The sequence below is a fragment of the Natator depressus genome, chromosome 12, assembly GCF_965152275.1.
Source record: "Natator depressus isolate rNatDep1 chromosome 12, rNatDep2.hap1, whole genome shotgun sequence".
Lineage (NCBI taxonomy): Eukaryota > Metazoa > Chordata > Testudines > Cheloniidae > Natator > Natator depressus.
In genome coordinates this window covers 8,345,342-8,372,454 of record NC_134245.1, presented here as the reverse complement: position 1 = coordinate 8,372,454, position 27,113 = coordinate 8,345,342, and the positions used below count along the sequence as shown (strand labels likewise).

The following is a 27,113-nucleotide window of genomic DNA, read 5'->3' as shown; positions in this document are numbered from 1 at the left end:
CAGTGGGTGGAGGGTTGGAGCAAGATGACCCCAAGGAACTCTGCGAACCTGGGTTAAAAACTAGGTATTATTATTGTTTCTAAATCGGCAGCCTGTTTTACGCATTGTAAGAAATGTTTTCCGCCATGTGAGCCTTTAGATTAATACACTGAGCAAACTCCTTGTGCTTGCATTGAAGACAATCTGTGTAATGTGTCAAGAGGGTACCAGATTCATTAGCCAGAGACCTGGGTGACAGGACAGGAACTTCCTAGTAGATAATCTAAGGAATGTATTTTGTGGAACACCGACGTTCTAGTTTTCACCATGTGCTGCTGGGCAGGGTGTTGGCCCACGATGTTTGGCTGTGAAGTACCTGGGAACCCCGGCAAGGTAGTGCTCTAGCCTGAATTTCACATGTGAATTTGGTTGGTTGATTTTTACCTTGTTCTCTTCCCTTGCAGTCTCTCTGGGAATCAGCTCGGCAACGAGGGGCTGAGACGCCTCTTGGATCACTTGCTCCAAATGCACGTTTCCCGCTTACTGAAGTAAGAAAGCGCCCTGGGAACTTGGGGACTCAGAGCACTGGTGCGCCTGCTCTCAAGCTCGTCACCAAAAGCAGCAGAAGACAGGAGGGGCCGGATGGGGAGACATTCGCCTCCTAAAAAATAGCACCACGTGTGGGACTAGTGGCCACCCTTGTCCTGTCTCATTGGAGAGGCCAAGGATTCAATGGGCTGTGGGGATTGGACTGCCCCCTGGGACTGTTCCTGGCTGTCCCTCCAGGTCAGGAGTGAGTCATGTAGAATCTGATCAAAAACCCAGTGAAGTCTCTCAACTGGTTTCAATGGGAGTCAGTGTCTCTTCCCATCACTTTCACTCCACACTTGTCCCGCTTACCCTCTTTTCTCCTGCCTTCTTCCGCTCACCCTCCTTCCCAATTCCCTTCCCTTTTCTGTCTATTGGGGTTGGAGCAAACAGCCCGTCAGCACTGGGCAGAGAAAGTCCACAAGACAGGAGGAAGTTCTGTGAAAGTCCAGAGATGGCAGCTTTGGCTGCATCTGCCCCTGCGGGCTGGAGTCTCTGGCTGGTGCTTGAGCTGTGCCTGTTCCACAGATAAACAGAGAACTCCAGTCTCCCCCGATTCATTCAGCAGCTTTCTGCAGTGGGTGGAGCTGCTATTTTAGTGGCACTTCCTAGCAGGAAGTTCCATCTCCTAATACAGCTTGAGGTGGCGGGGATGCCGCTCAACCCATGAATGCATGGGAAAGGCAGGAGACTGTCACGTAAGTGCAGTTATGCCCAGGCAGTGAAGGAGAGACTTTGCCACAATATGTTAGGCATAAAGGGAGGTACACACAAGTATTAAAGGGGATACAGACCCTTTAGTCTCTCACAGATTTGAAAACTCTGAGTGTCCCTTTGCAAATGTTCATTCTCCTCAAATGTCAGCACAAGACTCTTTCGCTATGTCTACACAACAAAGAAAAACCATAACCGGTCCATGCCAGCTGACTCGGGCTTTGGGGCTGCTTCACCGCTGCATAGCCTTCCGGGCTCGGGCTAGAGACTGGGATCTAGGACCCTGCGAGGGGGGAGGCTCCCAGAGCTCAGGCTCCAGCCCGTGAGCCCAAGTTGGCTGGCACAGAGCAGCCGCGGGTGTCTATATGTCTATTTGTAGACATAGCCTTACGCTGACAGCACCAAATTGCATCAAAATATAACAGTAGCTGTAACTGAGATTTCCAATACTATATGAATCTTCATGTTCTATTGTTGTAGCCTCAGCCATAACAAAATATCTCAGGATGGTGTTCTGCATCTAATCAACACCCTCTCCACATGCAGAGATGTAACAGAAGTTCAAGTCAGGTATGGTTTCTCGTCATTAATTCTTGTTTCTCACTTAATTATCCTAAAGTTTATATATTGACTACCAGGGCCACATTTTCACCCAACTTAACTTTTTGTGTGCATGCACCCATTCCTACAAAATGTAAATGTCTGTATGCAAATGATCTTTTGCATATGCAAACGAACTTTTGCATATGCAAACGACAAAGTTAGCTGTGCAATTACCTTATTCTGTAGGTGCAAGTCCTTTTTTATGTATGCAAATCTGGGCATCGTGTGTGCAAATATAGATGCATGTACATTTTCTGATGAGCACTAGCCCGCCTCCGCTATCTGAAAATCCAAATTTTCATTTTAGAACTCTCTAATTTCTGTGTGACACTGCCAAAAATTATCCTTGATTTACTGAATTTGGGTTTGTTTTTTTCTCTCTTCCATGCCTGACAAAAGTATAGTCCACGGGCAGTACTGATTCTGCTCAACGTTATAATCTGCTAAGCAGGTTCTTCCTTCAGTTCTTTATTGTTCAGTTGCTGTTTAGTTTTCATTTTGGAGGCTTTGAACGCAATGAATCCCTCCGTCAGTGGCATGCAAACACAGGCTAAATGCAAACACGTATCAGGTACACAGTTGCAGGCATATTTTGCACAGGCAGTTGTGCACCTAAACTAAAAGTCTGGCCCCTTGGAGACTTGTCCAAAGCGCAGAGTATCCTAAACTTGTGTGGTCTTGTCTGTGCAGTTTGTGCTCCAAGGCAACGTCACTCATCAAGTTCACAAGAGAAGATGAACCAAGGAAGATTTTGAGGTAATTGTATGAGTATTTTGTGCGTGTTTCAATCTCCTTTAAAAAGCTAGAGTCTTCCCCTCTTTAGAGAAGAATGAAAAACATCTCTTTGCCCTCTAGATCCTAAGGAATTGCATGATATAATATCTGTAACAAATGGCATATTCATCAATTCCAAGGCTAGAAAAAACCATTATGGTCATCTAGTCTGACTTCCTGTATAAAACAAGCCATGGAACGTCCCCCAAATAATTCTTAGAGCAAGCTTTTAGAATAACATGCAATCTAGTTTGAAAAATTGTCAGTGATGGAGAATCCACCATGACCCTTGGTAAATTGTTCCAATGGTTCATTACTCTAATCATTAAAAATGTATGCCTTATTTCCAGCCTGAATTTGTCTAGTTTCAACTTCCAGCCATTGGATCGTGTTACACCTTTCTCTGCTAGACTGAAGAGCCCATTATTAAATATTTGTTCCCCATGTAGAAACGTATAGACTGTAATCAAGTCACCCCTTAACCTTCTCTTTGATAAGCTACATAGATTGTGCTCTTTGGGTCTATCAATATATGGCATGTTTTCTAATCCTTTACTCATTCTCATGGCTCTTCTCTGAGCCCTCTCCAATTTATGAACATTCTTCTTGAACTGTGGCCCCCAGAATTGGACACCGTATTCCCACAGTGGTCACATCAGTGCCAAATAAACTCACTACTCCTACTCAAGATTCCCTTGTTTATGCATCCCAGAATCGCATTAGCTCTTGAGCATCCAGTGTGATGATGTGGCCAATGTTCAGCTACTTAGTCACCAGGACACCCAAATCTTCTTCAGTCACTGCTTCCCAGAATGGAGTCCCCCATCCTGGAAGTGTTGCCTACGTTATTTTTTCCCAGATGTATACATTTACATTTCAGCCATTTTAGGATGCAGATTGTTTGCTTGTGCACAGTTTACCAAGTGATCCAAGTCTCTCTGAATCCTCTTTGTTTCACTCTCCCAATTTTTGTGTCATCTGCAAACTTTATCAGTGATGATTTTATGGTTTCTTCTAAGTCATTGATAGAAATGTTAAATAGTGTAGGATCAAGAACCAATGCCTGCTGGACCTCACTGGAAACACACTCACTCAATGACGATTCCCCATTTACAGTTTCATTTTGAGAACTATAAGTTAGCCAGTTTTTAATCCATTTAATTTGTGCCATGTTAATTTTATACTGTTCTAGTTTTTTAATCAAAATGTCATACAGTACCAATTCAAACACCTTACAGAAGTCTATATTATGTCAACACTATTACCTTTATCAACCAAACTTCTAATCTCATCAAAAAAAGATATCAAGTTAGTTTGACAGGATCTATTTTCCATAAACCCCATGTTGATTTGCATTAATTACATTTCCCTCTTTTAATTCTTTATTAATCGAGTCCCATATCAGCTGCTCCATTATCTTGCCTGGGATTGATGTCAGGCCTATAATTACCTAGGTCATCCCATTTACCCTTTTTAAAAATTGGTCCATCAGGTATTTCCTCCTGGTTTCCTTGCAATAATAGTCCCTTCATATGAGAGAGAGAGAAAAATCTGCACACACTCGCTCTGTAGCTCTGATCTCTTGTAATTCTTTATCCCACCAGTCTCTGCTAAATGTATCTGGATCCCTTGTTCATCTCTTAACTCTTAATCGTCAGTAGTTATCCATCCCTGTGCTTCAATTACAGAGGAGTATTTTGTGGAAGGTAGAGGGAAAGAACCCTCATAATAGGCTGCATCATAGCATATCAAAGAACTCTTTTAAGATTTTACCAAAAATCTTTTTCACAGTGTTTTAGCATTCAGATGTCCCTCCTCTTTTCTCAGAAGATGCCCTCAATACCTGCGATTTCTGGATCAAAGGGACTAATGACTGAGAAGGAACTAATACAGTTTTCTCCCCCATTCTTTCAGACTAACGGAGTGCAACTTTCAACCAGAACACCTGCCAAAGCTGTTCTCTCTACTGCAAAAGTGCACCAACCTGACGGCGTACATGTGAGTTAGATACTGCTGAGAAATCTGGCGTAGACGGAACTTTGCCTAACAATATTTTGTTCGTGTTTTAAATGTTTTGAAACCTTTCTTCGCAATGATCTATGATTCTAGATCAACAAACAACAACATGACAACCAAGGCAGTGGAAGATCTCTTGCGGGCACTGAGGAAAAGTCTGGGAACGCTGCGAATAAGGTACAGAATGGTTCTAGTGCTCAGTGCGTCAAACCCACTTTGGTTCTGATAGGCTAAGATCCAATTCTGCTGAAAATAACATCTAGGTATGGAAGGCAGAGGGGCTGGGATTTAGTTGCCATCTGAGTCAGCAGTGATTTAACGTTTGTCTGCACACAGAAGATAGTGTGAAATAAGCGGGGCTGTGAATTTAGAGCACAATAGCTGTTCTACTGTGGAATCGTTATTCTGGGCTATTTCCCACTGTTGACAAACCCTTTGTGTCCAGCATGGCGTAAGGGGGCGCTCTGCTGCTGGCACTACCCAGGATATTAGAGAGACAAGATGGGGGAGGTGATACCTGTTATTGGACCAGCTTCTGTTGGTGAAAGAGACAAACTTTGGAGCTTACACAGAGCTCTTCTTCAGGTCTGGGAACGGTACTCAGGGTGTCACAGGTCAACATAAGGTGGAACTATTTTGCTTAGCATAAATAGTTAACGCATGTCTCGAGGGACCATTCAAGGTGAAGTGACCTGTTAAACACCTCTCCTGACATAGGAGGAAAGGGAAAAAGAACCTGTCCCTGCAACATTTCATTTGAATAATTAATTCTTTACTTCCTGTCCCAAACTGTTTTGCATTGCTACTGTTGCCATCTTCTACCCTGTGGTGGAGACACCATATCCTGTCTTCTCATTACAGCTGGTGGGAAAAAAGGAGAAATATTGGGGGTAAAAAGAGAAAAAATTGAGGTTAACGTCCCCTTGTTTCCGGTTTGTACTGTGCTTCCTCCCCCGAGGTAGCCCCTCTGTGTATGGTGAGCTGAGAACCAAGGGCTGTACAGACACATACGGGGACGTAGCATCGAGATGGGAGTAGTTTAGATAAACGATGCTTACGAAATAAAGCAAAGCTGCCTGTGTTTTGAAATTGCAGCATTGAAGAGCCATGGGTGCGGAATGAAAGTGTCGCTAGCCTTCTGCAGATGGCCGTCCAACCCCACGGGAATGTTACAGAGATCACGTAAGTGGAGCCTGAACAGCTGCTTGTCACAGATCCAGGGCCTGTAATTCCCCCTCAACAGTCTAGGAAAGACACCTGCTCTCAGGCTTCTGGGTCGCCAGCTGTCACCTCGCTTGGGTGGAGACATCTCTCCCTTCTACCCAGGCTCCACAGCTCCCTGGTTATGCTGTGAATTCACCAGCAAAGGCAGGCAGCCGAAGCAGGCCTGCTTGCTTTCTCTTCAGAAACTAATAACAACAGTATAATGGCCTTAGAATCATAGAATATCAGGGTTGGAAGGGACCTCAGGAGATCATCTAGTCCAATGCCCTTAGCCTTCAGTTAAGCTACATTTCTTCCTATGGAGGGATAGCGCAGTGGTTTGAGCATCGGTCTGCTAAACCCAGGGTTCTGAGTTCAATCCTTGAGGGGGCCATTTAGGGATCTGGGGCAAAAATTGGGGATTGGTCCTGCTTTGAGCAGGGGGTTGGACTAGAGGACCTCCTGAGGTCCCTTCCAACCATGATATTCTATGATTCTATGCAAGTTAATGTATTCTTAGGGTAAAAGCATGACAAAGAAAATATTAAAACAAATAAAGAACCTAGGTGCATGCTAATAAGCTTAACCGAGATCACCCCAACTCCAACATGGGCTCTGGCAAACCCGACCCAGATGTCTCTTCCATGGTCATAAATTCATAACAGCCTTAGCTCAGACCTAGCACACTCAGGACAAATTTAGTCCATCCACGGGTCTCTGAAGTTCCTAACATTTCCATTAGTCACATCTCTAGAAAAGTTCCATACAAGCCTACAGAACACATAAACAATTGCATTTTTATACAATGGACCCCAAAAACTCAATTCAGTAAGATTTAACTTAATTCAATAAGGTTTCTCTGGAATCTTGCAGGAAATTACCATCTGTCACACTGCTGTTTTCAGTCCCTTTTCTAAAAATAAAAGCCTGTGTTTGGAAACCAGCCTTGGACGAATGCTGTCAAGTCCTTAGGCATAGATGGTTTCCAGTCATTCAACAAGTAAACTCCGATTGCCTGCGCTCTTCTGCTCTGTCCCATCTTGTGGAAAGTAGCCTTTGCTACAGGGCGTTTGAAACAATTTGTATCATGCACCCAGCAAGGTCTGGGCCTGTGATGTATTGTCATCTCCATCTTCTCCTAGGATATCAAAAGACAAAGGTCTCCTTCAAGTGGGCATAGGGTTCCCCTGTCGAACGGAGAAGATGGAGTCTGTGGTTAGCAGGTGAGGAGGTGCATCTGGTTGTGGTTTTCATTGCAGGTTGCTCCCTCTGACTGATCATCCAATAAAGGAACTCACTAGCTTTCCTATTGTACCCTGAATAAGTAGAAGCCTTGAATACATTAAGACCCAGGTCAGCTTGACACTTCCTTTTGCAAGGGTGTGCATGGAAGGGATCTTTCATGCTCTGGCCAGAGAAATCAGTCCTTGTGCCTGGGAGAATGCAGAGACTTCTAACTATGGGCACCCAGAGGTGGGGAAGGGCCAAGTTCCCCTGACTCTACACCAGACTTTGGAATGGGCACGGCACATCAAGGAGGAGCTTGGGTTTGTGCAGCTCTGCTCTCAAGCCCAGCCATATAGCATGGAAAAGCCATTGCTGCAGGCTGCAAGGCCCTGTGTAAGCGTGAGCTGGGTTGATTGTCATTGACGTTGATCGGTCGCATTTGTGTGTATCTGCACCCTGCAGGTTGAACCAGTGCAGGCTGGAAGCAAAGCACATTCACTTTCTCCAGAGGGTTACTGAGAAATGCACGCAGCTTCAGGAACTGAGGTGAGTTCTCAAAGCGGTGTAGCAATTTATCTCAGGAAGGAAATAGTTTCTCTTGTCCTGGTGCACAGAAAGAGTAGATGCATCTCTGAAACTGGGACTGGGGAGTTGGAAAATCATGTAAAGAAGCAACGGTAGTCAATAGTCAATTCTCCCCTGACATATGCACCCTGTCGAACCTCACTGAAGCCAACGGGAGCCCCAGAAGGGTGAACTTCTGAGCAGAATTTAGCCCTAAGTGACCCCAGTGAAGGAGATGGCTAGACACAGCAATACACGTACCATCTAACATGCAGTTCTTGCATGTGGCTTGACCACAGCTCGTCGCTACAGCTCACTCAGACACGCACGCCCTACGGCGAGTGAGCACCGAGGGCGTGGGAATGTTAGCAAGACGTGCTTGGTTTGGCGCATATGCTGTGCACTTCGTGATACGTGCTCTGCTGGCATTGTAGAGTGTATGAGAATTCCAAACGGCACCCCGGGGACACAACAGAAGGCCTGTCTCTCCTTGCCAGCCATTTCCCGGTTGGCTCTTAGGGCTGAGGATTCGCTCTTTACTGGTTGGTGCTTGAAATACTTTGACTGAGCTGACTCATGCAAGAAAACCTGGGGTGGTCAAACCTAGAGAGACTCAGCTTACAGTTGCGCTATTTGACAAACCCAAGCTCCTCCCCCTGTGTGTGTTACGCAGGAGGCCAGACTAGATGATCCGATGGTGCCCTCTGGCTTTAAAATTCCATGAACTATGAAAGCTTGGAGAACAGAGCCTGGGAATGCAGGGGTCATTTGGCTTGGCATCACAATGCGATTATGTTGCTCTAACAACAAGGGGGCAAATGTGGCTTATTCCGTATACCTTGAAGTGCTTCTTAATGGACTGTTGACCTGGATGTGGGTCAGCAGCCAGGCTGCCCTTGATCAGTTAACTCACGCAGAACAATCGCAAGCATCATACCACGCCAAGGCAGCTGTGGGCTGTTCAGAGCTTTGTGTGTCGCTGAGAGGATGTGCTTTTTCGTCCTTGCAGCTGGTCTCATATTGATCTCAACAATGCTGAAGAAGCAATGCTAGCCAGTGCGCTTCTGACTTTTCCAACGCTGAGGAAGTTTGAGTAAGTAATTATCTAAAAAGCTCGTTACTGTTGAATGTTCTACTTCATGAACTATGGCTCATTCTAAGCAGATATCCCTACCGCCCGCACTTGCCCTTTCCCCGGCCCATTACCCCCATGAAACTCTCTCCTTCCTATGCAATCTGTGCAGCTGGCTAAATCCAAACATGTATTTTCATAAAAAGAACAGGAGGACTTGTGGCACCTTAGAGACTAACCAATTTATTTGAGCATAAGCTTTCGTGAGCTACAGCTCACTCACAAAAGCTTATGCTCAAATAAATTGGTTAGTCTCTAAGGTGCCACAAGTACTCCTTTTCTTTTTGCGAATACAGACTAACACGGCTGTTACTCTGAAACATGTATTTTCATGATTTCTCTGAGCTTTGGGTTCTTGGGAGCAGCCTGGATCAAAGCTCTTTTCTGAAGTGCAGAAAAGTTCAGACCTGAATCAGCATCAGAACTCCATAGCTGGCCTGGGACTTTGTAACAGGCCAAACCGCAGACCCATTGGGTGGGAAAATTGGAATTCAGACATGAACGTTGCAACTTCCACACATCTGCGTGTTAACATGTCATATGTTCTAGAATGTTCTTCTGTGAATTGTTGGAAAGGGGCACTTGAGCATTTAGTCGTCGTGCAAGATTTCAGAGAAATTATCACTTCCTGCCCCCTTCCTTTAAGAAAAAACATATAAAGACAGAGGGCCTGATTCTCATGTACACTGTGGCCATTTTATCCTGCTCCTGTCATGTAAAAGGGACTTAAGGGTGTAAATATAATCTATTCTCACTTTAAGGCCCCTTTATACTCCCAGAGTGGTGTAAAGTGGCCTTAGCTAAATGAGAATCAGGCCCATAGACTGTATCTTTGCATAATACAATCTTTTGGGACTCATTCTCTGTTGCTGTTGGCAGAGCCTGCAGAGAGTCCGAGTCAGTACAGATCAGCACCCAACATTTTGGACTATCCAGTTCTCTTGGGTCTGTAAAACGGAGCTGGAAATCACAAAAACGTACTCTTCTCATGTGTTTTGGCTCCTCACGTTCCAAAAACTTTGCCCTGAGGGGTCCTTACCTTTATGCAGACCCCCAATTCTGAAAAGATTCAAGATTAACGGGGAGAAACTAATGCAGAGCTGTAATGTTTGGGTATAAAGCCAAGATCCCATGTCCATGTATGGTTTCTAAAGACCCTTTGGGATTTTTTGCAAGAGTATGAGTACCAGCCCTGGGACCCTGGCCAAATACTAATTACATTCTGGTGATCTAATTTCCCCTCTACGATTTTATTTGGAAATATCAGGCTCTTAGCGTTTTAGTATGTGGGTACCAATTGGTGTTAACACTTCCCAACTTCCCGGTTGTGTTTTATGCTGATAAAAAGCTTCTGCATTCCACCCCAGAAGCAGCTGCACGTCAATGGTGAGGGAAGTGATTCCTATATCTCCTATCTTGTTGGACTGCCTGAATGTAAGTCATTCTCATTCGGTGCTGTTACTGGTTTTTCAGGCTGATGTCCAGCAGTGTTACGCCAAGCGGAATGGGACACCTGGTTGCAGGGTTGCAGCAATGCCATGCTATTGAAGAGCTTAAGTAAGTTTATTATCCTGGTGCTATCTAGACCCTGTTAGGCCAGTCTATATTTTATGATTAAACTGCAGTTACTTACAAGCTGTGTGTCCTGGAGGAGTGTAACCACACAGATGGCTGGGAGACATCAGCTGCGGGAGAAGTATGAATTCCTTGGTATTTGCAACTAAGGATGGGCAGAACAGGATTAGTAATGTGTGATTAGGGCAGGGAGAGCAGAGTTCTGTGTACAGGCCAAGTGCTTTGGTGTCCTCAGTACCTCTGCAGTGGGTGTGCACACCCGTGTCCCACTGCAGAAAGGCAGTAATCTCAGGAACCACACTGCAGTGTTAGAAGATACACCACATCCAGGAAGGTAGCACCTTCTAGTGGCAGCAGATGGCATTTACAGAAGCACTTTTGCGCATTGCTGTACAACCTACCCATGATACACCTCTGATTCCTCCTGTTTTGGAGGGCCAGCCATAGGAAGGCACCCAGACCAAGATCTCGCACTAGACCAAGACACAATGGTCCTGAGAAATGCCAAGAGAAGAACTGAGTTTTTGGTTCTGTGACTGAACTGAAAAATCCAGAAAAAAATTGTTTCTGGTCAAACAAAACGTCTTTGACCTGAAACTAATTTGTCAAGTTTTTTTTTTTAATTTTGTTTTTGGGTGTATTTATCCTTTTTTGGTTTTGTTTTTTTAAATAAATCTAGCTAAATTTCTAAATGAAACATGTTTTGAAACGAAAAATCAGAATGTTTCCTTTTGAAAAAGTAGAAATGAAAAGTTTTGACTTTTTCTGGCTAAAACTCTTTGCCGAATTTGACCCAAAATCATAAATGGTTCAGTCGACCCCAAACTACATTTTTTGAGGAATAAACTATTGCAAAGAATTTTGTTCAGCTCTAGTCACGAGTGTTGCAACCTAAAGATCGGAAAGTAAATTATTTTATCATTCATATCACTGTAGAGGCATCACCCTTAGAAAACAGCATCCTTGCCCCAAAGATCTTACAGGCTAAATGTTGCAGAATTGTTAGTGTCTTGAACCTGCCTGTTTTACCTGGTTCTTGTAAAGAACATTGAAAAATCAACACCTTTTATAATGAGAGCAGGTAAAAGAAAATTAAAAGAATTTCTAAAACATTTTACTTCCCATGGTTTTTAGAAGGACTGACTTATTTTATTTTCCTAATTTTCCACAGATTTTTCTTTTCTTTTTGATAATTCACTGTTGCTTCTATTCATTTTTCTACACTTAATACATGGATTTTCTAACATCCATGTCACACAATCAGACATAAACCCTAGTGTTGTGACCATCAATGAAATAACAGGATGTGCAATTTAAAAGATGTTCTAGCAATTATTGGAAATCTCACTGGGTTTTTTAAAATTTTATTCTTATTGACATACATTAACTTTCCATACAAGTATTAATAAATCTTATTTATAACCTGGATTTGTTACCTGCAAAAGAGACCTAGTTGTGATTGGGCAACCTTTAATCATTATCAGTGTATTTATTTTGTTCAAATTCCCAAAATAGTAACCACCTGTTACAAAAGCTATGTGATCTCTGATATAAGGAGCTCTGTTATTTTTCCATTATCAAATTTTTATTTGCTTTAAAAATTGGTGATATCCTAAAATGAACATTTTCATTTTGGGCTGGGGGAGGGAGGGGAGGTGGGATCCCACCATATGACTAAGCTGTCCAGTCAAAATTGGGAAAGCAAAAAACAACCAACCAAACAAAACAACCTATTGAAGAGCAATATACTTTCTCATCATAAATTTCCATTGAGAAGTGAATGTATTGGCAGGTGGGGGAATCTCAAAATGCTTTCATGGTATCTTTGGTTTTGAAGCAAAAGTGAAGAATTCTTACGTCTGAAACATTTCTACCCGTCTCTGTTAATAATGACCCTGCAATTCTCAGCCTTTGTAATTGCTTGAGGTCTCAGAGAGGCAGCTCTTCTTCTCTCCGTGTCTCCTGGGGTCAGTTTCAGCTGAAAGGAAATGAAGAACTTGCCTCTCATGCTGTGTATGTGTTTTATGCACCTTTGGCCTCATCCCACGCTCACTGAAGTCAATGGCAAAACTCCCATTGACTTCAGGGGGTAGGGTCTTTGTAACTCCAGAAAAGCGTATTTCCCATTACAGTCTCCTCAGCAGCCCCACGCTGTGCAGGATACAGAGCTGCAAAACGTTTACACGACAGTTAAGAGGCTTCCCTTTCCTAACCATGCGGGATCAACATAACGACACGGCTTCCATAGAGAGCTAACGCTAGCCTCCGTCAGCCTCCCATTGCTTTGACAGCTCCTGCCTAGCAGACTGGTCACAGTGTGTGAACTATTCATTTAGATCTGTGCACACTCATTCCTGTGTCCATTTGCCTCTTAGCCTCAGCTCCCTGGGACTCGATGACACGGCCATTCGCATGCTGGTGCCAGGACTTCACAAAATGCCTTTACTGAAAAGACTCCTGTAAGTATGTCTGTGCAGGCCTTCACGTCCTGTAGTGTTATCTGGGCCATACACACACTGGTGAGGGAAGGAACTTTTGTGATTCATTCCCTGAGCTTCCCACAGAGATGCCCAGCTTAGCTACTGCGTAGTCTCTGGAGAGCAGATTTAGCCCTAAGGAATCTGCGTATGTTCTGTGCACTGAGCTAGAATCAAGAAGGAAAGTTTCCATTGTGAGTATGTCTGACCTCCTTGTAGACAGGCCTGCTATCAAAGCAACCTGGGCCTGTGTACATGGCACTGGTTGGGGTCTCAGGAGATGGAGGTTCATTTTTCCAGTTCCGCCACACACCCTGTGTGACCTTGAGCAGGTCTGTGCCTCAGTTTCACCTCTATGCAATAGGGGTAATAATCCTGTCCCTACTTCACAGGTTTGTTCTGAGGATGTTTGTTAATGCCTGAGTCACTCGGGTCCTGCAGTCTGAATCCTTCCCATGATGCCAAACATTGCTTTGGGCCTAACAAGACTCTGCCACCAGTCTATCCTGGGATAATGCAGTGAGGGGGTCAGATAAATACTAACATAAAGAGATAACTATCTTAGCAAACAGGTGCTGGACTGTTCTACTATTCTGCAGGGATGCTAGCAGCAGCTGCAGTATTTGCCCCCTTACTCTGCTATTTTTGGTAGTCCCTACTTTTACTGACTAAGTCATGAGAAAGCAGCATTTTTAAAAATATTTAAAATTTTAAAAAGTGTCCACCCTCCTCCTCGCAGCAAATACACTGAGAAGAGGAAACATTCAGGGGCAGATTTGCAAAGCTGAGCAAAACAGATGCACCCGGAAAAATTCACATGCACCCAGTGAGCCCACAAGAACTCCCCATGTAGGTCCAGTTCATAGACAAACATGTGGCCAAGATGATAATTTCCTGCTTTGCGGGAGCACAGAGGGGTCTTTCACTTGCACAGCCATCGGAATCTCCAGTCGCGATAGCATTACAGTTATGTTCCAGGAGACCATGGAGTTGATCATTTCGCTGTTAAGTATACTGTTCAGTGGTTACTGTGGATACATGCAGCTGTTTCAGAGACTGGTGATAGCATATTTGTTTCAAGCAGGGCGATGCAGTGCACAGATTTCTTTTTTCTTTTTGAATTCCAACACCAATGCACCACTTGCATTCCATTTATATCCCTGTCCTGAAGACTTAAGTGGGACTCAGATGGCCCATAGACCTTGCACTGCCCCTCTGCACAGAGGTGAATTTTATCCTCTGTCTATAAAGCCATGAACTGAATAACAGCCTAATGTGTGGTATTTTATTAATATTCTCTCCAGCTTGAACAATAACAGTATTGGTAATGAAGGCTGCTCCCACCTGGCAGAAGCTCTGAAGAATGCTCCTCATATGGAAGAAATCAAGTGGGTTCCTCCTTTCTTGTAATGTCTCTGCTAGTGATGGGGATGGATTATAGAGCTCAAGCCAGGGGGTGTTTTTAGGTGCAGTTATATGAAAGCAGCAAGTTTTACGGAGGCTGCTAATGCTCAAGTGTCTGGGCTGCTTGAATTAGAGATGGGATCAAACCAAAACTTCAGGTGCAAAATCTGAGCAAGTTTTGGTCTGATCCGAGCCGAGCAGCTGGCACGTGTAATGGCATATAATGGGTTCAACCAAAACTCCAAGTTTGAACACCCTCTGTCAAAATTTGGATCAGGAGCTGTGTATTGTAGCGGTCTCTGAGAACTGGTCCCAGCACTCCCAAGATCTAGAAAAGTTTGAATCTAGATCCAGTCTGCGGCCCTTGTTTTTGGTTAGTTTTCTTCATTGCAACCAAGCTCAGTCTCTTTTCTAACACAAGACGCAGTAAGAACAAACACCTTTTAGACTTTTGAAGTTCATTCAGCTGTGAATAGTGAAATGATTTTGGTTCCCTCCAACAGATCAGAGCAATTAAACAAGACATTGCGCTCAGTGGGCAACTCGGCATTTTCTTTCATAATGTGGCTTTTTTTTCCCTTTAAAGTTTAAGCCATAACAAGATTGAACATGTTGGTCTGGAAAAAATAGCCACGCTCCTGCCGGAAATGCAAAATCTAAAGAGAGTCAAGTGAGTCGCTTTATATTTCGGGTTGAATAATGGGATTAATTAGAGTTAGAGCCAAGGTTGGGGGGAATGTTCGTGTCTGATTTTATTTGACCTGCATAAACGTTACTGGGAAGGCTCCCACATCGACTGCAATTGGCTTTGGATCAGGCTCTTTGTGACTGAAACTTGCTGCCATGTCCTGGCCATGCAGTAATCTCAATACGGTTTTTAGCGGACAAGTGTCCGCGTCGCAAAAAGCAGCACAAGTCTCTCCCGTTATTGGAGACCTAGAGGCCAACGGTTGAATATGCCACAGGGAGTGGATGCCCTGGTGTGTTGGCCTGATGGGATGGTTGTACACTTTCCTACCCCGTGCATTACCTGTTCTGTAGCTACATGGAGGGTTTCAGCCTCTAGGGCTTTCAAAGCACCACGTCCCATCGCCACTACATTGATTTCCTAACAAAAGCCGGGGGGAAATGGAGAAATTTCTTTCTGGCCAGTTTCAGCTGGTAAGGAAATTCGCCCCGAATCTTAGGCCACGAAGGGGACACCAGCTAAGAGAAAAAGCAGCCATAGGCTCCCCATGCCAGTGCTCGCCAGCCATCAGGAGTGCAATATAATAAGTAGGACTGGAGAAGGAGGGGTCGGGTATTCAGAAGGCTCTAGTTCAGTGTGACACCAGGGGCTTGGCAAGATAAGCTGGGGCCAGGTTGCTTGCATATAACTTGTAGCGCCTTGGCCTGTAACACTGCCCACTCAGAATGCTTAATAAAGATCTCTCTCCTACAACTCGGTCTGCCATATCACTTATTGCCATGTGAAGCAAGTGTGGTCCTCGGGGTCAGTCATGGCAAGGTAACATCCTCTCTGATGGTCTAACCTAATGCATTAGAAAGCCTTTCTTTTCCAGGCTATTTGATGGAGAGACCTGTGTGTCTCTTGCCAAGCTTTGGATTGGCATCTCTGGGCCTGCTTCAGTGGTAGCTTGTTATTACGATGCTCTGTGCTCTTTGTCATGCCACTCAGCCATGAAACAATCTGCAGCGAAAGCGCCATTCGTGCCACGGCTTAATTTGTATCTGGTATATCCTGGCTCCTTTCAGCCATTGACAGACTCTGCCTATTTCCATGTGTATTTTAGCCTGTCGGCGAACAGTATTGGCCCAGCTGGAGGGGAGATGCTCGCGGAGGCTCTGGCTCACTGCAGGCATGTCGAGGAGTTACTGTGAGTCCCACATTCATACTGGCTGGTACAAAGTTCTGAGGCTTCACGTCTGGTCTTCCCAGGGGAATCAATGGGCTGTACAGACTTTGTTAATGGAGTGGAGCCCGAGCCTTACACAGAATAATAGCTAGGATTTCAGAAACACAGGGCTTAGAGTGTGCCACACATCTGCCTGATGTGTTACCTACGAAATAAATATGAAAGCTATCTAATTATTACTATATTAAAAATGGGGGTTGGGGCTGATTTGAGACTTTGTTAGCCGAGGACCATCGCTGAATTTATTACTGTTCATCTAACCCCCTATTCGTTTGCAGAAGAGAGGTGTCAATATCCTATGAAATAATAAAAATCTTTAACCAGAGTGGGGAAAATTATTTCTGTTGCAGTTAAGATGCATAACCCACCCAGTTAGCCTCCAGACTGCAGGATATTGGACTAGGCTCATGCATCAAAAAATATAATTACAGCATAAGGCCCCAGTCGTACAGTGCAGTCAGCTCACTGTGCATGCGAGTCAGTTGAGTCAACAGGACGCCACGTGGGTGCTGGTGGCATAACACACCAGTGTCGCATCCCCATCGAGTGGCTATTGCACATAGAGGAAAGCAGCCTACTACTACTGGGAGCTGATGGCGTTTCTCCTTTAGCTCAAGTAGCAGAGGGCTGTTCTGTCTTGCTGAAGACCCTGACTGAGGTTCTACCCTGCAGTCTGGACTGAAGGAATGGGGCCTAATCTCTATGTCGATAAAGGGGAAATAACAAGGATTTGAATTATTTAATTATCCTACTGGTTGTATGAGTTAGTGGTAATCGCAGCGGTATCAGGAAGTATAACCACAGGGTAATTACACCGTGCTTTAATTGACTGTTTAATGCCTGGATTATGAAGCATAACTATTACTCCTGTGTCTAAGTATATTCAGTCTCCAAAGGGTTAAGTAAGGAGATTTATGTTCTACCCTCAGCATGTGCAGTTCCTCTGAACATTAACAGTAGACACACGGATATGGGTGGGAGTGAGGAATTAGGCCTGTTAGTTCATCATAAATAATGTTTCATATTGTTTTCAGATTAGCTAGGAACCATGTGGGAGACAAGACGGCCGCGAGACTCTCCCTCTCTCTGCCGAGCATGGGCCACTTGAAGATCCTTCAGTAAGTGCTTGCCTCCCCTTCTGTACTCACATTCCAAGAGGCAGGGCACCCCAGAAATACTGGGGCTGATAAAAAAGAGACTGAACATGGAAGCAGGAGAACAATGAATCGGTGACATGGTTAAACAAATCTAAAATGCATGAAGTGGACAAAGATTTGCCAAGACCAGGTTTCATTACCTACCTGCTTCCTAACATAGTTTGATTACTATTTATTGCCATAGGTCTTGACAGTAGTGTCATTCCATCATAAAATCTTTTCCTCATTCCCACTAAGCTCTGGGCTTCGGTAATATCTTGTGGCAATCAGTTCCACAGATTAGTTAGGAAATGTATAAAAGACGATCTTTAATCAGTTCTGAATACGTTACATGTTAATGCTAATGGGTGTCCTCTTGTTCTCATATGATGAGAGGGTAAATAGGCGCATCCATCTGGCCCTTCATTAATTTGTCACCTCTTATGTGTCTCTGAGTAGTGCTAAGTTTTTAACCCTCACGTGGAAGTTTTGCCAAACCTCTAATTAATAGAACATTGCCCTGCTCTGCCACAGTAGCAAAACAGTTAAACGACCCTAATTTCTCTCTCTACTATCTTAGAACAAACTCCCCCATGCCATGGGTATAGGTCAAATAGGCTGTGCCATGCGGCTTTTAATTTCCTGGGGTCATTGCTTCTTATGGTGACTGGGAGGATCTTTGTCCATCATTTATTCATGCAGAGCTAAATCTCTCTGTTTAACTACAGCGGCTTTGTGAATGAGCGTCGCATGTGAAAAGCAAGGGAAGGTTACGTGTGAAATTCTAGCCCTGTTTAAGTCAACTGGGAGTTTTGTTTTGACTTTAGTGGGGTCAAGATTTCACCCTCCAGATGCACGGAGGTGAACGAGGGTACATTGGGGTGGCTAGTTAGAGTACAAATTGCTAGCCACATTCCGATCACTGGCTTGTCGCTGTTCTCAAGGTCTCATAAAGAAGGGTGCAAATGTCAAAGACAGTGATTCCGTTTGAATCCTGGGTGTCAGTTCCAGAAAAGCAGCTGTTTCTTTGACAGGAAGTCGCATATCAAAGGAGTTGTTATAGTTTTCTTCTGAAAAGTTTGTGTCTGAATTTCTTCTCTCACCAGTCTGCAGTCCAATAACATTGGTTCACTTGGAGGAACACCGCTGGCCAAAGGCCTGGTTGAATGCCAGCAGCTAGAAGAGATAAAGTAGGTGCAGTTGGGAGTTAATAGGGATGTTTTAAGAAATAGGACTTGGTGTACCTCTGCTGTCTCTCTGAAATATATATTGGCTTCCATGTAAAACTAAGTGTACAAACAATAGTATGCAGTTATGTGTAGAATTTGTAGAATTTACAACTATGTAGGATGAAATCCTGGCCCCACTGAAATCAATGGCAAAACTCCACTTGCTTTCACTGAGGCCTGGAGTTTAAAGCCCCTGTGCAAATGCACAGAGCCTTTAGGTCTACCCTGCTTCATGAACTGAGTTACAGAGAGTGTCCAGGGAGACCTTCCCTGCATATTCCCTCTTTGTGACACTGGTATCAGGATATTCCTCCCTCAGCATCACCATCTGCCAGCCAGCCTAGGCCCAAATGTGGGATGCCGTGTGTGACAGGAGGTAACACCCAAAATAATCAGACAGCAAATGGAAAATGCTTTGGGATGCCTTTCTTTCAATATAAAGGACTCCTTCTGTAACCTCTAGATCACGACTCTTTACATCTGAAGTAAATAATTTTCCAAAATAAAACTGACGGGGACATCAAATTAAATTGTGCTGATGCCCTTCACTTGCTTATTTCATCAGCAGCCTCTTTAAGTTAAATGACAGCAGGATGCCACCTGCTGGTAAGTGTGAGAATGCACTTGCCTTCTGCCCCAGGATACACTTCAAGCTGTCAGCGATGTCTTCACACTTCCAAAGAGTTGAGATAACCTTTGGTTCAGCCCTGGAGAGACCAGTTAGAGACGGTCCTTTGACTTATTCTCTCCCACGGCAAACAAGTGGGTGGAGTGAACCGTTGATCCAGGGTATGTTTTACAAAGCAACGTCTCTCTCTCTTAGGGACTGACATGACCCATCTCTCAGTCTTTAATGCATTTACCCGTACAGCACTCTGTGAGGCAGGGTAGTGCTGTTGTCCCCATTGTACAGATGGGGAACTGAGGCATAGGGAGGTTAAGTGATTTGCCCAAGGTCACACAGGAAGTCTGTGGCAGAGCTAGGACTTGAACCTGGGGTTCCCGAGCCCCAAGCTAGCCGCTGACCATCCTTCCTCTCCTCAGCACTGCTGTTTGTTAAGGAATGAGGCTGCTTTTTGCCAGTGTTAGCAGCCCAGTGTCTCTTCTCTGATCACAGCTTCTTACAACCACTCAGTGCATTCTGACTGTCCTTGCAGTTTGTCAGAGAACAGCTTTGGGGAAGGTGCCCTCCGCACCCTGTCAGAGGGGCTTCCACGGTTCACCCGGCTCAGGAAGATTGAGTAAGTTGAATTGCGTTAGGCACAGTGGAGCTGTGGTTCTCAGGACAAGATTGTAGTGGTGACCCAGCCAGGGGGGGCTTAATACTCTGCTGGTGTTGACTTCAGTGTACCTATGCCCGTTGACGCCAGCTCAGGATCTGGCCCGGGGGTCTGGTCTGTGGCTGCTCCAGTTTACACAGGGCGGGGAGAATTGGCCTCAGGCAGGGCCATGGATTGATGGGGGAGCACATCCAGGCACTTCCCCTGCCTCGATCAGACCCAAAGAGTGGGGCCTTTACGGGTATGTCTCAGAGCCCAGGTCTGCAGACTCGGGCTCGCGCTACGGCGCTGAACACAGCTGTGTCGACACTCAGTTGGGCTGGAGTTCGGGCTCCGAAGCCTAGGGGTGGGGTGGGTTTCATAGCCCTCACCACAGTGTCTACACAGCTGTTCGCAGCAGGAGCCGGAGTCTGTAGATCCGGGGTGTGAGACGCGCTGCCGTGGGTTGTAAAATGCGGCGTGGACGTTCCCAGGGGGATTGCAGACGCGCGAATGGAGTCCCCGACATTCCCTGGGATAAACTGCCTGCCGGCCGTGGGGGCCAGCGATTCCATTTGTTATTTCCAAATCCTGCTTCCCTTTAGACTGAAATTCTGTGGAATCAGCGATGGCGTTTCCAAACACCTTGCCCTCGGCTTCAGTCGTTGTCCCGTCATTGAAGACATCATGTGAGTCCAGGGCGTGGGTATATGTATCGCCTCGGGGCCCGAATATCCATTTCACACTCTTTAGCACCTGCCTGTCTTTTGGTTACTGTGCACATTCATTCCTGCCTTGCTATCACGGTCATGGGCGGCGAGTTCTATGGGCCCGTGGTGCCCGGGCACCAGGAATATTCCTGTCCCAGGGGCCCGGCTCCAGCAAAGTTTCCCACCTGCTGTCCCCAGGCGACTTAAAACAGCCCAGGGGCTCCCGCCGCCACCCGCAGCGCAGCGGGGCTGAGCGGCTTCCCGCGCGCTCGTTCCACGTGGCTGCCGGCGGGTCCTTGCAGCTCGTGGGAGGGGGCTGTGCGCTGCCCCCGCCCCAAACGCCCCTGCGGCCAATGGGAAGCTGCAGGGGCGGTGCCTGGAGACAGCAGCGTGAGGAGACCCCCCCCCCCGGCCTGCCCCGCCTAGGAGCCGCTGCCGGAGGGGGTGCCCCAGGTAAGCATCGAACCCCCCCATCCACTTCCAGAGCCTGCACCCACACCCCCTCCACAAACACCCCCTTCGGCCCCCAGATCTCCTCCTGCACCCCCACCCCCTCTCGCCCCCAAACTCCCTCCCAGAGCCTGCACCCCTCACCCCCTCCTGCACCCCCATCCTGCACCCCGCACCCCCTCCCCCCAACTCCTCTTGCACTCCCACCCCTCCCCTGCACCTACTTTTGTCCCCAAACTCCCTCCCAGAGCCTGCACACCCACTCCCTCCTGCACCCCCGCCCCCTGCCCAGAGCCTGCACCCAGCACCCAAACTCGTTCCCAGCGCCTGCTGCACCCAAATTCCCTTCCAGAGCCTGCAATCCCCTGCCCCAGCCCAGAGCCTGCACCCAAACTCCATCCCAGAGCCTGCACCCCAGACCCCGTCCCCCACCAAACTCCCTCCCAGAGCCTGACCTCTCACCACTTCTGCACCCAAACTCCCTCTCAGAGCCAGCATCCCCACCCCCTTGTGCACCCCAATCGCCTGAACCCCAAACTGCCTCCCAGAGCCTTAGGCAGGTGTGTGTGGGGAGTTTGCAGGCGGGGGAGTCCTGGGGGTTCTGGGCACCACCAAAATTTCTACAGTCCTGCTGCCCCGATCATGGTATCTTATTGAAACCTGAATGGAAATTGCAGGTCAGTGGAAATGAAACCCAAACCTTCCCCTTTAACATACGCCCCTTACTGTCAGCATCAGGGCATCTTGTTTGAGAGCGAGAGAAGCAAGTTACTGGTCCTGATTCTCTGCTGCCCTGTCCCATTGTAAAGTGGGTCTGAAAAGCGACCAGATCAGAATGGGAGCATTTTACATCTACTTTGCACAGTGAACATTATGGCAACTTCCAATTTCCTAGCAGTCTAGCAGGGGCTTGCAGCTGACTTTCTACATTCACAATCGCTCAGGTTATATGTATTGAACTGGTTAGCGTGTGTGCCTGTCACTGCCTTCCATTGGTTGGAATCAGAACTGCTCAGCTATGTGTCTCAGCTCCTATACTGCTAGTGGGTAAGGAAGAGTCTCCTTTAGTTGCGGTGTTATCGGTTTCTGGTTTTGGAGCAGGCAGTCCTGAGTTCTAATCCTTCTGTCACCGGGAAGCTTTGTGGATGGGGTGCAACAGAGTGACACTTGTGAGTTCCCTAAATGGCCAGGAAATTGTCACAATATAAGGCCCCGGTCCTGCAAAAAGTCCCTGTTTTATAATACATGGTGTAATCACACCAAAGCCACAATTCTGCCTCACAGCCAGCCCTGCTTCCTCCCACCCCAGGAGGGAATTGCCATTGCAACCCGGAGCAGGCAGGGGAACGCGGACTGGGCACCCCTGCCCCAGAGGCAGCCGTGGCATACCCAGCCCCTCTCTGCCCCCACAAGCGCTGCAGCTTCCTGCCCCGCCGAGCTGCTGCTGGCTCGTTTCAGCACTGCCAGCCCTTGGATGCTGCTGCCGGAGGCAGGAGCCAGCCTCTCTGCAGCCGGCTCCCTGCGCTGCTGCTCCCTGCCACCAAGGTGAACCGCCTGGCTAGAAGCGGTAGCTCTGCATTGCGGCAAGGCGCACAGAGCCGGTTGCGGAAGAGCTAGTCTGTGCTGCGGATGGCAGCATCCGAGGGCTGGCGGTGCGGAAACCTGCAGCAATTCTGAAAGGTTGTGATGTCGACTAACAGTTGCGGTTACTGCAACAAACCCGCAGCCCCCCCATTTCATGGAGCCTCACCGCTGCGCCATTTGGAACGTCCCCCTGCTCAGCGGGTGCGGACAGCTGGAGTCCGAGCCTCTCCCCTTCCAGTCAGGACAAAAACTCCCTCGGTAACAAACCAGAAAGCAAAACCTCTCGTTCTCTGAAAGGTCAAATGAAATCCTGTTATACAGGGCTCAGATTAAAGGGCAGGCAGGAGAATTTAACGGGTGCTGTTGTGGGCCCCATTAGCTGCAGCCTGCTGTGACAGTTTCACACCATGAACAGAGCAAGGAGCTGCCTCGCTGTAATGTTCTGAGCTGATGTACAGGAGACCCGAGTCTTGATTTCTTTGTCTCTCACGCCCTGGGTCAGCGGGCCCGCAGAATGAGCAGCATCCCACTCAGTTCTGTGGAGTCCTGTCGTGCGTAGAAAGATATTGCGGCCGTGAGGTAGTCCCTCAAGGGGAAGAGTAGAAAGCAAGGGGAAAATAAAGCTTCCTTAGGCTGTGACAGGGGAAAGTTTCCCCACAGGGTGAGAGCAAAATAAACTCTTTCCCTTGCTAAAATCTCATGGTTCACTGTATAACTTTGGGTCTCCAAAATCATTGTGCTAGTATGTGATGGAGACTGCACCAAAGCACTGCTGCTGTATCTCGGGGGCTTACGCTTTCCTTTGCCTCAGGTGACCAACCAGCTGATGTTTCTGGTTTTATTTAGATTGTCGTGGAACAGCCTTGGTGATGAAGGTGCCCTGGAGCTGGCCACGGTTCTCCCGAGAATGGCAAGGCTGAGGATGCTAGAGTGAGTGTGACATGGCAATATCAAGTATTTCCCCAGGGGAATTTCCATATATGGCATCACAGACCTTCTTAAATAGGAGACATTTGTTAAAGGAAATAGTTATGAACTGTAGACACAAGAAAACAGGCTTCCACACAGCTTGAGTGCTTGCTTAGTCTGCTTTGTTTACCAGGGACTGAACCATGCCTGGAACTCTACACAGTGCAGAGAGACCTCTAATAGCTCAATAATGCACTGCAAGTAAACATGCAATTATATTCACTAAAGAAATATCAGTTGACTACTAGGTGAGATTCAAAGTTACGATGAAAGGCGAGAGAGAGAGAGAGGATTTGGCTCAATAAGGAATTTTCTTGAGGTTTTTCACCGTAAAATGGATGTAGTTAAACTTACTTTTCATTATTAAATGTTTGTTTTATTTTCCCACGTCATTCATCTGGGGCCAAGGAAGCTAGATGTGTCAGTTTCTAAGGCTGTTACATGCTTAGTTTCACTGGCTGTGACTCAGGGGTTGTCTTCACAGCACAGTTAACTTGAGTTATAGCTTGAGTGTTACCCCGAACTCAGCTCCCATCCACACACAAAAATCTCTAGCCTGAGTCAAGTGGCGCTTTAAGCTAGCCATGCAACAGCGCCAGCTATCAGCAGCTAATCCACTCACTGGGTGCTGGTAATCCAGTCGCTCTGTGTAATTCCCAATGTTTTGATATGTGGTCACTACCACTCAGGATAGACTAGTTAGTCCAGTAACTCCAGCGAGAGCCACCACACTTCAAAACAGAGTGTACTTCACTCGAGCCAACTGCTGCAGTAGAGACAAGCCTGCAGGCACTAGCAAGAATGCCCGTGTTTGCAACAAGGGGGTTCGTTCCTGACAGTCCTTGGCACTGATCCTGGAGTGGGATCCACTGAGGTTCTGCTTAAATGCAGGGGTCCATGCTAGCAAATCTGAGGCCGTGGTGAACAGCCGCAGTGCACTTTGCTTTTGCAAACAGGGAAAGGAGGAAGGAGAACTTCTGAACCTGACCTGTGTTGCGGAGCATTGCAGGCTGCGGTACATAGCAGAAGCTTAGCCGGTCTTTTCCTAGCCTGTTCTGAAAACCATTTGCACATTCTTTTCCCATTTCTCAAAGCCTGGACAAAAACCGCATTGCAGCCCGGGGTGCCAAAAAGCTAGCAGAGGAGCTCGCCAAGTGTTGTGGAATTCAAGTCATCCGGTGAGCACGCATCTCTGGTGGTGCCAGGGGTTTGGGGCAGTACCACTTTTGTAAGGGTGATGGCGCCCCACTGACCAATCAGCACTGGGTTCGCTGGAGCGGATTAGGACACTAAATTGGGCCCAGACCTAAAAACGCTGTGGGCTTCCCAGACAGACTCTTCCCCGCAGAGGAGCTCGCCCCTCTCAGAAACAGTCATAGCAAGAAGTGATGGAAAGACTTTGTAGTTCCCATCTACAGAGACATGGTGGGTGAGGTAATATCTTCTATTGCACCAACTTCTGCTGGGCCAGACCTGAAGAAGAGCCCTGTGTGGCTCAAAAGCTTGTCTCTCTCACCAACAGAAGTTGGTTCAGCAAAAGATATTACCTCACCCTCCTTGTCTCTAATATCCTGGGACCGAGACAGCTACAACACCACTGCATAGGTCCCATCTAGCCCATCCTTTTGCCCAGTGTGAGTTTGCTCCTTATTGTGCATTTTCTGTTGCTCTGGTTTTCCATGGGACTCCCACCACTCCCCTTGGGAAGCTATTAGACAGCTTCATACATCTCACTGTCAGCAAGCTTATCCTGGTATTGCATTTCCCCTTCCATTTTTCTACATCTTGTTACACCTGGTTGTACTCCCTTGTGTTCTCCCACAAACAATCCATCTTCGCTCTTGGTGACTACATCTTTCCCATGCTTGGAGACTGCTTTGTTTCTCCCAACTTGAGTCATTGCTTAGCCAGTCTCTAGGTATTGAACTCCATTTAACATCTTTCCTAGTCCCTCCAGCGCTGTGATCATTCTTGTGGCTGTTCTTGGAACTCCCTCCAATTTGGCAATATCCCCCGGTAACGGGGCCCCCAGAACAGTATTCCAAGTGCAGTCACAGCAGAGCTGGAGAGAGAGAGATGGCCCCCTCCCTGTCTTGTGAGGTGATGTCTTTCACAAGCTGGTCCAAACGACATTGGTCTATTTTGCTGCTGTATCATGCTGAGCACTCCTGCATCACTTGCTGTTCCCTGCTACCCCGAGGAATGACTGCATCCCACATTTCTCCCTCTCATTACATTTTGGAATATTTTTGTGTGGGTTTATTAGGTCAGCTCTTCCTCCCACTTCTGATACCACAATGAACCCTTGTCTTTTGAATCCGAAATCTCTCCCCCAAGATAGACAACTCATCCCACCCCAGCTGGCAGGTCACAAGCCTTTGTGCTCCCCAACGCCAGCTGCAGCTCTGCCTCTAAAGCCGTGCTACACCCAGGCCCCTCTCACCACTGGGCGCGTGTGCCAGTGGTCCAGGCCTCCCTCTCCAATCAGGCCCTGTGGATTAGGGGCAGACAGTTATGAACTGCACCCCAGCAGGAAGGAGGAAGGTTATCTGGGGATTTTTCTAACCACGGATAACCATTGCAATGTCGTTTTAGGCTTTGGAGCAATCCAGTACCCAAGAACATTGAAGAAAGTCTTACGAAGCAAGATGCAAGATTGCATTTCTCATTCTTTTGATAAAGGAAGAACAGCAAATGAGTAAGAACTGATTTGGTAGGGCAGGTTACTGTTACCCTGGGGAATTGCACCGAAGAGGAGCCGAGAGAAACTGAAAAAGCAGAATTCTAAAAATAAACACTGCAAGCATGTAGCATTCTTGCCCTGCTCTCAGAACACACAGGTTTTCTTTATCTGTAACTCGAATAACTATTATATAAACTGCAAACTCAGCTTCCTCTAAGGAGTTCTAAGGTTACTCCCTGCAAGCCCTCTCTGTTCCTCACCTTAGTTCCCTTCTACCTCAAAGAGAGATTTAATTGTTTATACTCCTGGGTTGAAGCCAATAAGATCCACTGGGTCTGGCAATCGGGGTGAGTCAGAAGGATAGCTCTGTATCTTTATACAGGACCATAACACCTGGTACCAGGGTGAGTCAGAAGGACTCTGCATCTCAGTGTAGGGAGCTAGAACCTGACACCCTATTGCAAATATTCTCCCATGTGTTGTTTGAATATGGTGTATGTTTCCCTCAGACTGGTATCACTTCTAAGGCTGGGCAAAATATTCACAACAAACTGGGGACCGCTTGGGATTTTGTTTTGATTCTGCACACTCCCTGAAAAAGCACAAGAACAAATCTGCACAGACACACCCCTGGAACCCCAACCTGGGATATTCTATCTGCTACCCAAGATCCACAAACCTGGAAATCCTGGACGCCCCATCATCTCAGGCATTGGCACCCTGACAGCAGGATTGTCTGGCTATGTAGACTCCCTCCTCAGGCCCTACGCTACCAGCACTCCCAGCTATCTTCGAGACACCACTGACTTCCTGAGGAAACTACAATCCATCGGTGATCTTCCTGAAAACACCATCCTGGCCACTATGGATGTAGAAGCCCTCTACACCAACATTCCACACAAAGATGGACTACAAGCCGTC

The 27,113-nt window shown here is 46.7% G+C and overlaps 1 protein-coding gene across 1 annotated transcript in view; it reads left to right on the top strand.

The window, feature by feature from the left end:
- Positions 1 to 26,186, top strand: part of NLRC5 (NLR family CARD domain containing 5) — a 76,629-nt gene extending 50,443 nt beyond the window's left edge. Inside the window, exons 27-47 of the mRNA XM_074969081.1 lie at positions 444 to 527; positions 1,762 to 1,851; positions 2,575 to 2,640; positions 4,573 to 4,656; positions 4,768 to 4,851; positions 5,770 to 5,856; positions 7,020 to 7,100; positions 7,567 to 7,650; positions 8,678 to 8,761; positions 10,274 to 10,357; positions 12,751 to 12,834; positions 14,157 to 14,240; positions 14,843 to 14,926; positions 16,050 to 16,133; positions 17,207 to 17,290; positions 18,415 to 18,498; positions 19,695 to 19,778; positions 20,402 to 20,485; positions 23,387 to 23,470; positions 24,604 to 24,687; positions 26,105 to 26,186. Coding sequence (XP_074825182.1) covers positions 444 to 527; positions 1,762 to 1,851; positions 2,575 to 2,640; positions 4,573 to 4,656; positions 4,768 to 4,851; positions 5,770 to 5,856; positions 7,020 to 7,100; positions 7,567 to 7,650; positions 8,678 to 8,761; positions 10,274 to 10,357; positions 12,751 to 12,834; positions 14,157 to 14,240; positions 14,843 to 14,926; positions 16,050 to 16,133; positions 17,207 to 17,290; positions 18,415 to 18,498; positions 19,695 to 19,778; positions 20,402 to 20,485; positions 23,387 to 23,470; positions 24,604 to 24,687; positions 26,105 to 26,186 — 1,750 coding nt within the window. The remainder of the gene's footprint in view (positions 1 to 443; positions 528 to 1,761; positions 1,852 to 2,574; positions 2,641 to 4,572; positions 4,657 to 4,767; positions 4,852 to 5,769; positions 5,857 to 7,019; positions 7,101 to 7,566; positions 7,651 to 8,677; positions 8,762 to 10,273; positions 10,358 to 12,750; positions 12,835 to 14,156; positions 14,241 to 14,842; positions 14,927 to 16,049; positions 16,134 to 17,206; positions 17,291 to 18,414; positions 18,499 to 19,694; positions 19,779 to 20,401; positions 20,486 to 23,386; positions 23,471 to 24,603; positions 24,688 to 26,104) is intronic.
- The last annotated feature ends 927 nt before the right edge of the window (positions 26,187 to 27,113 follow it).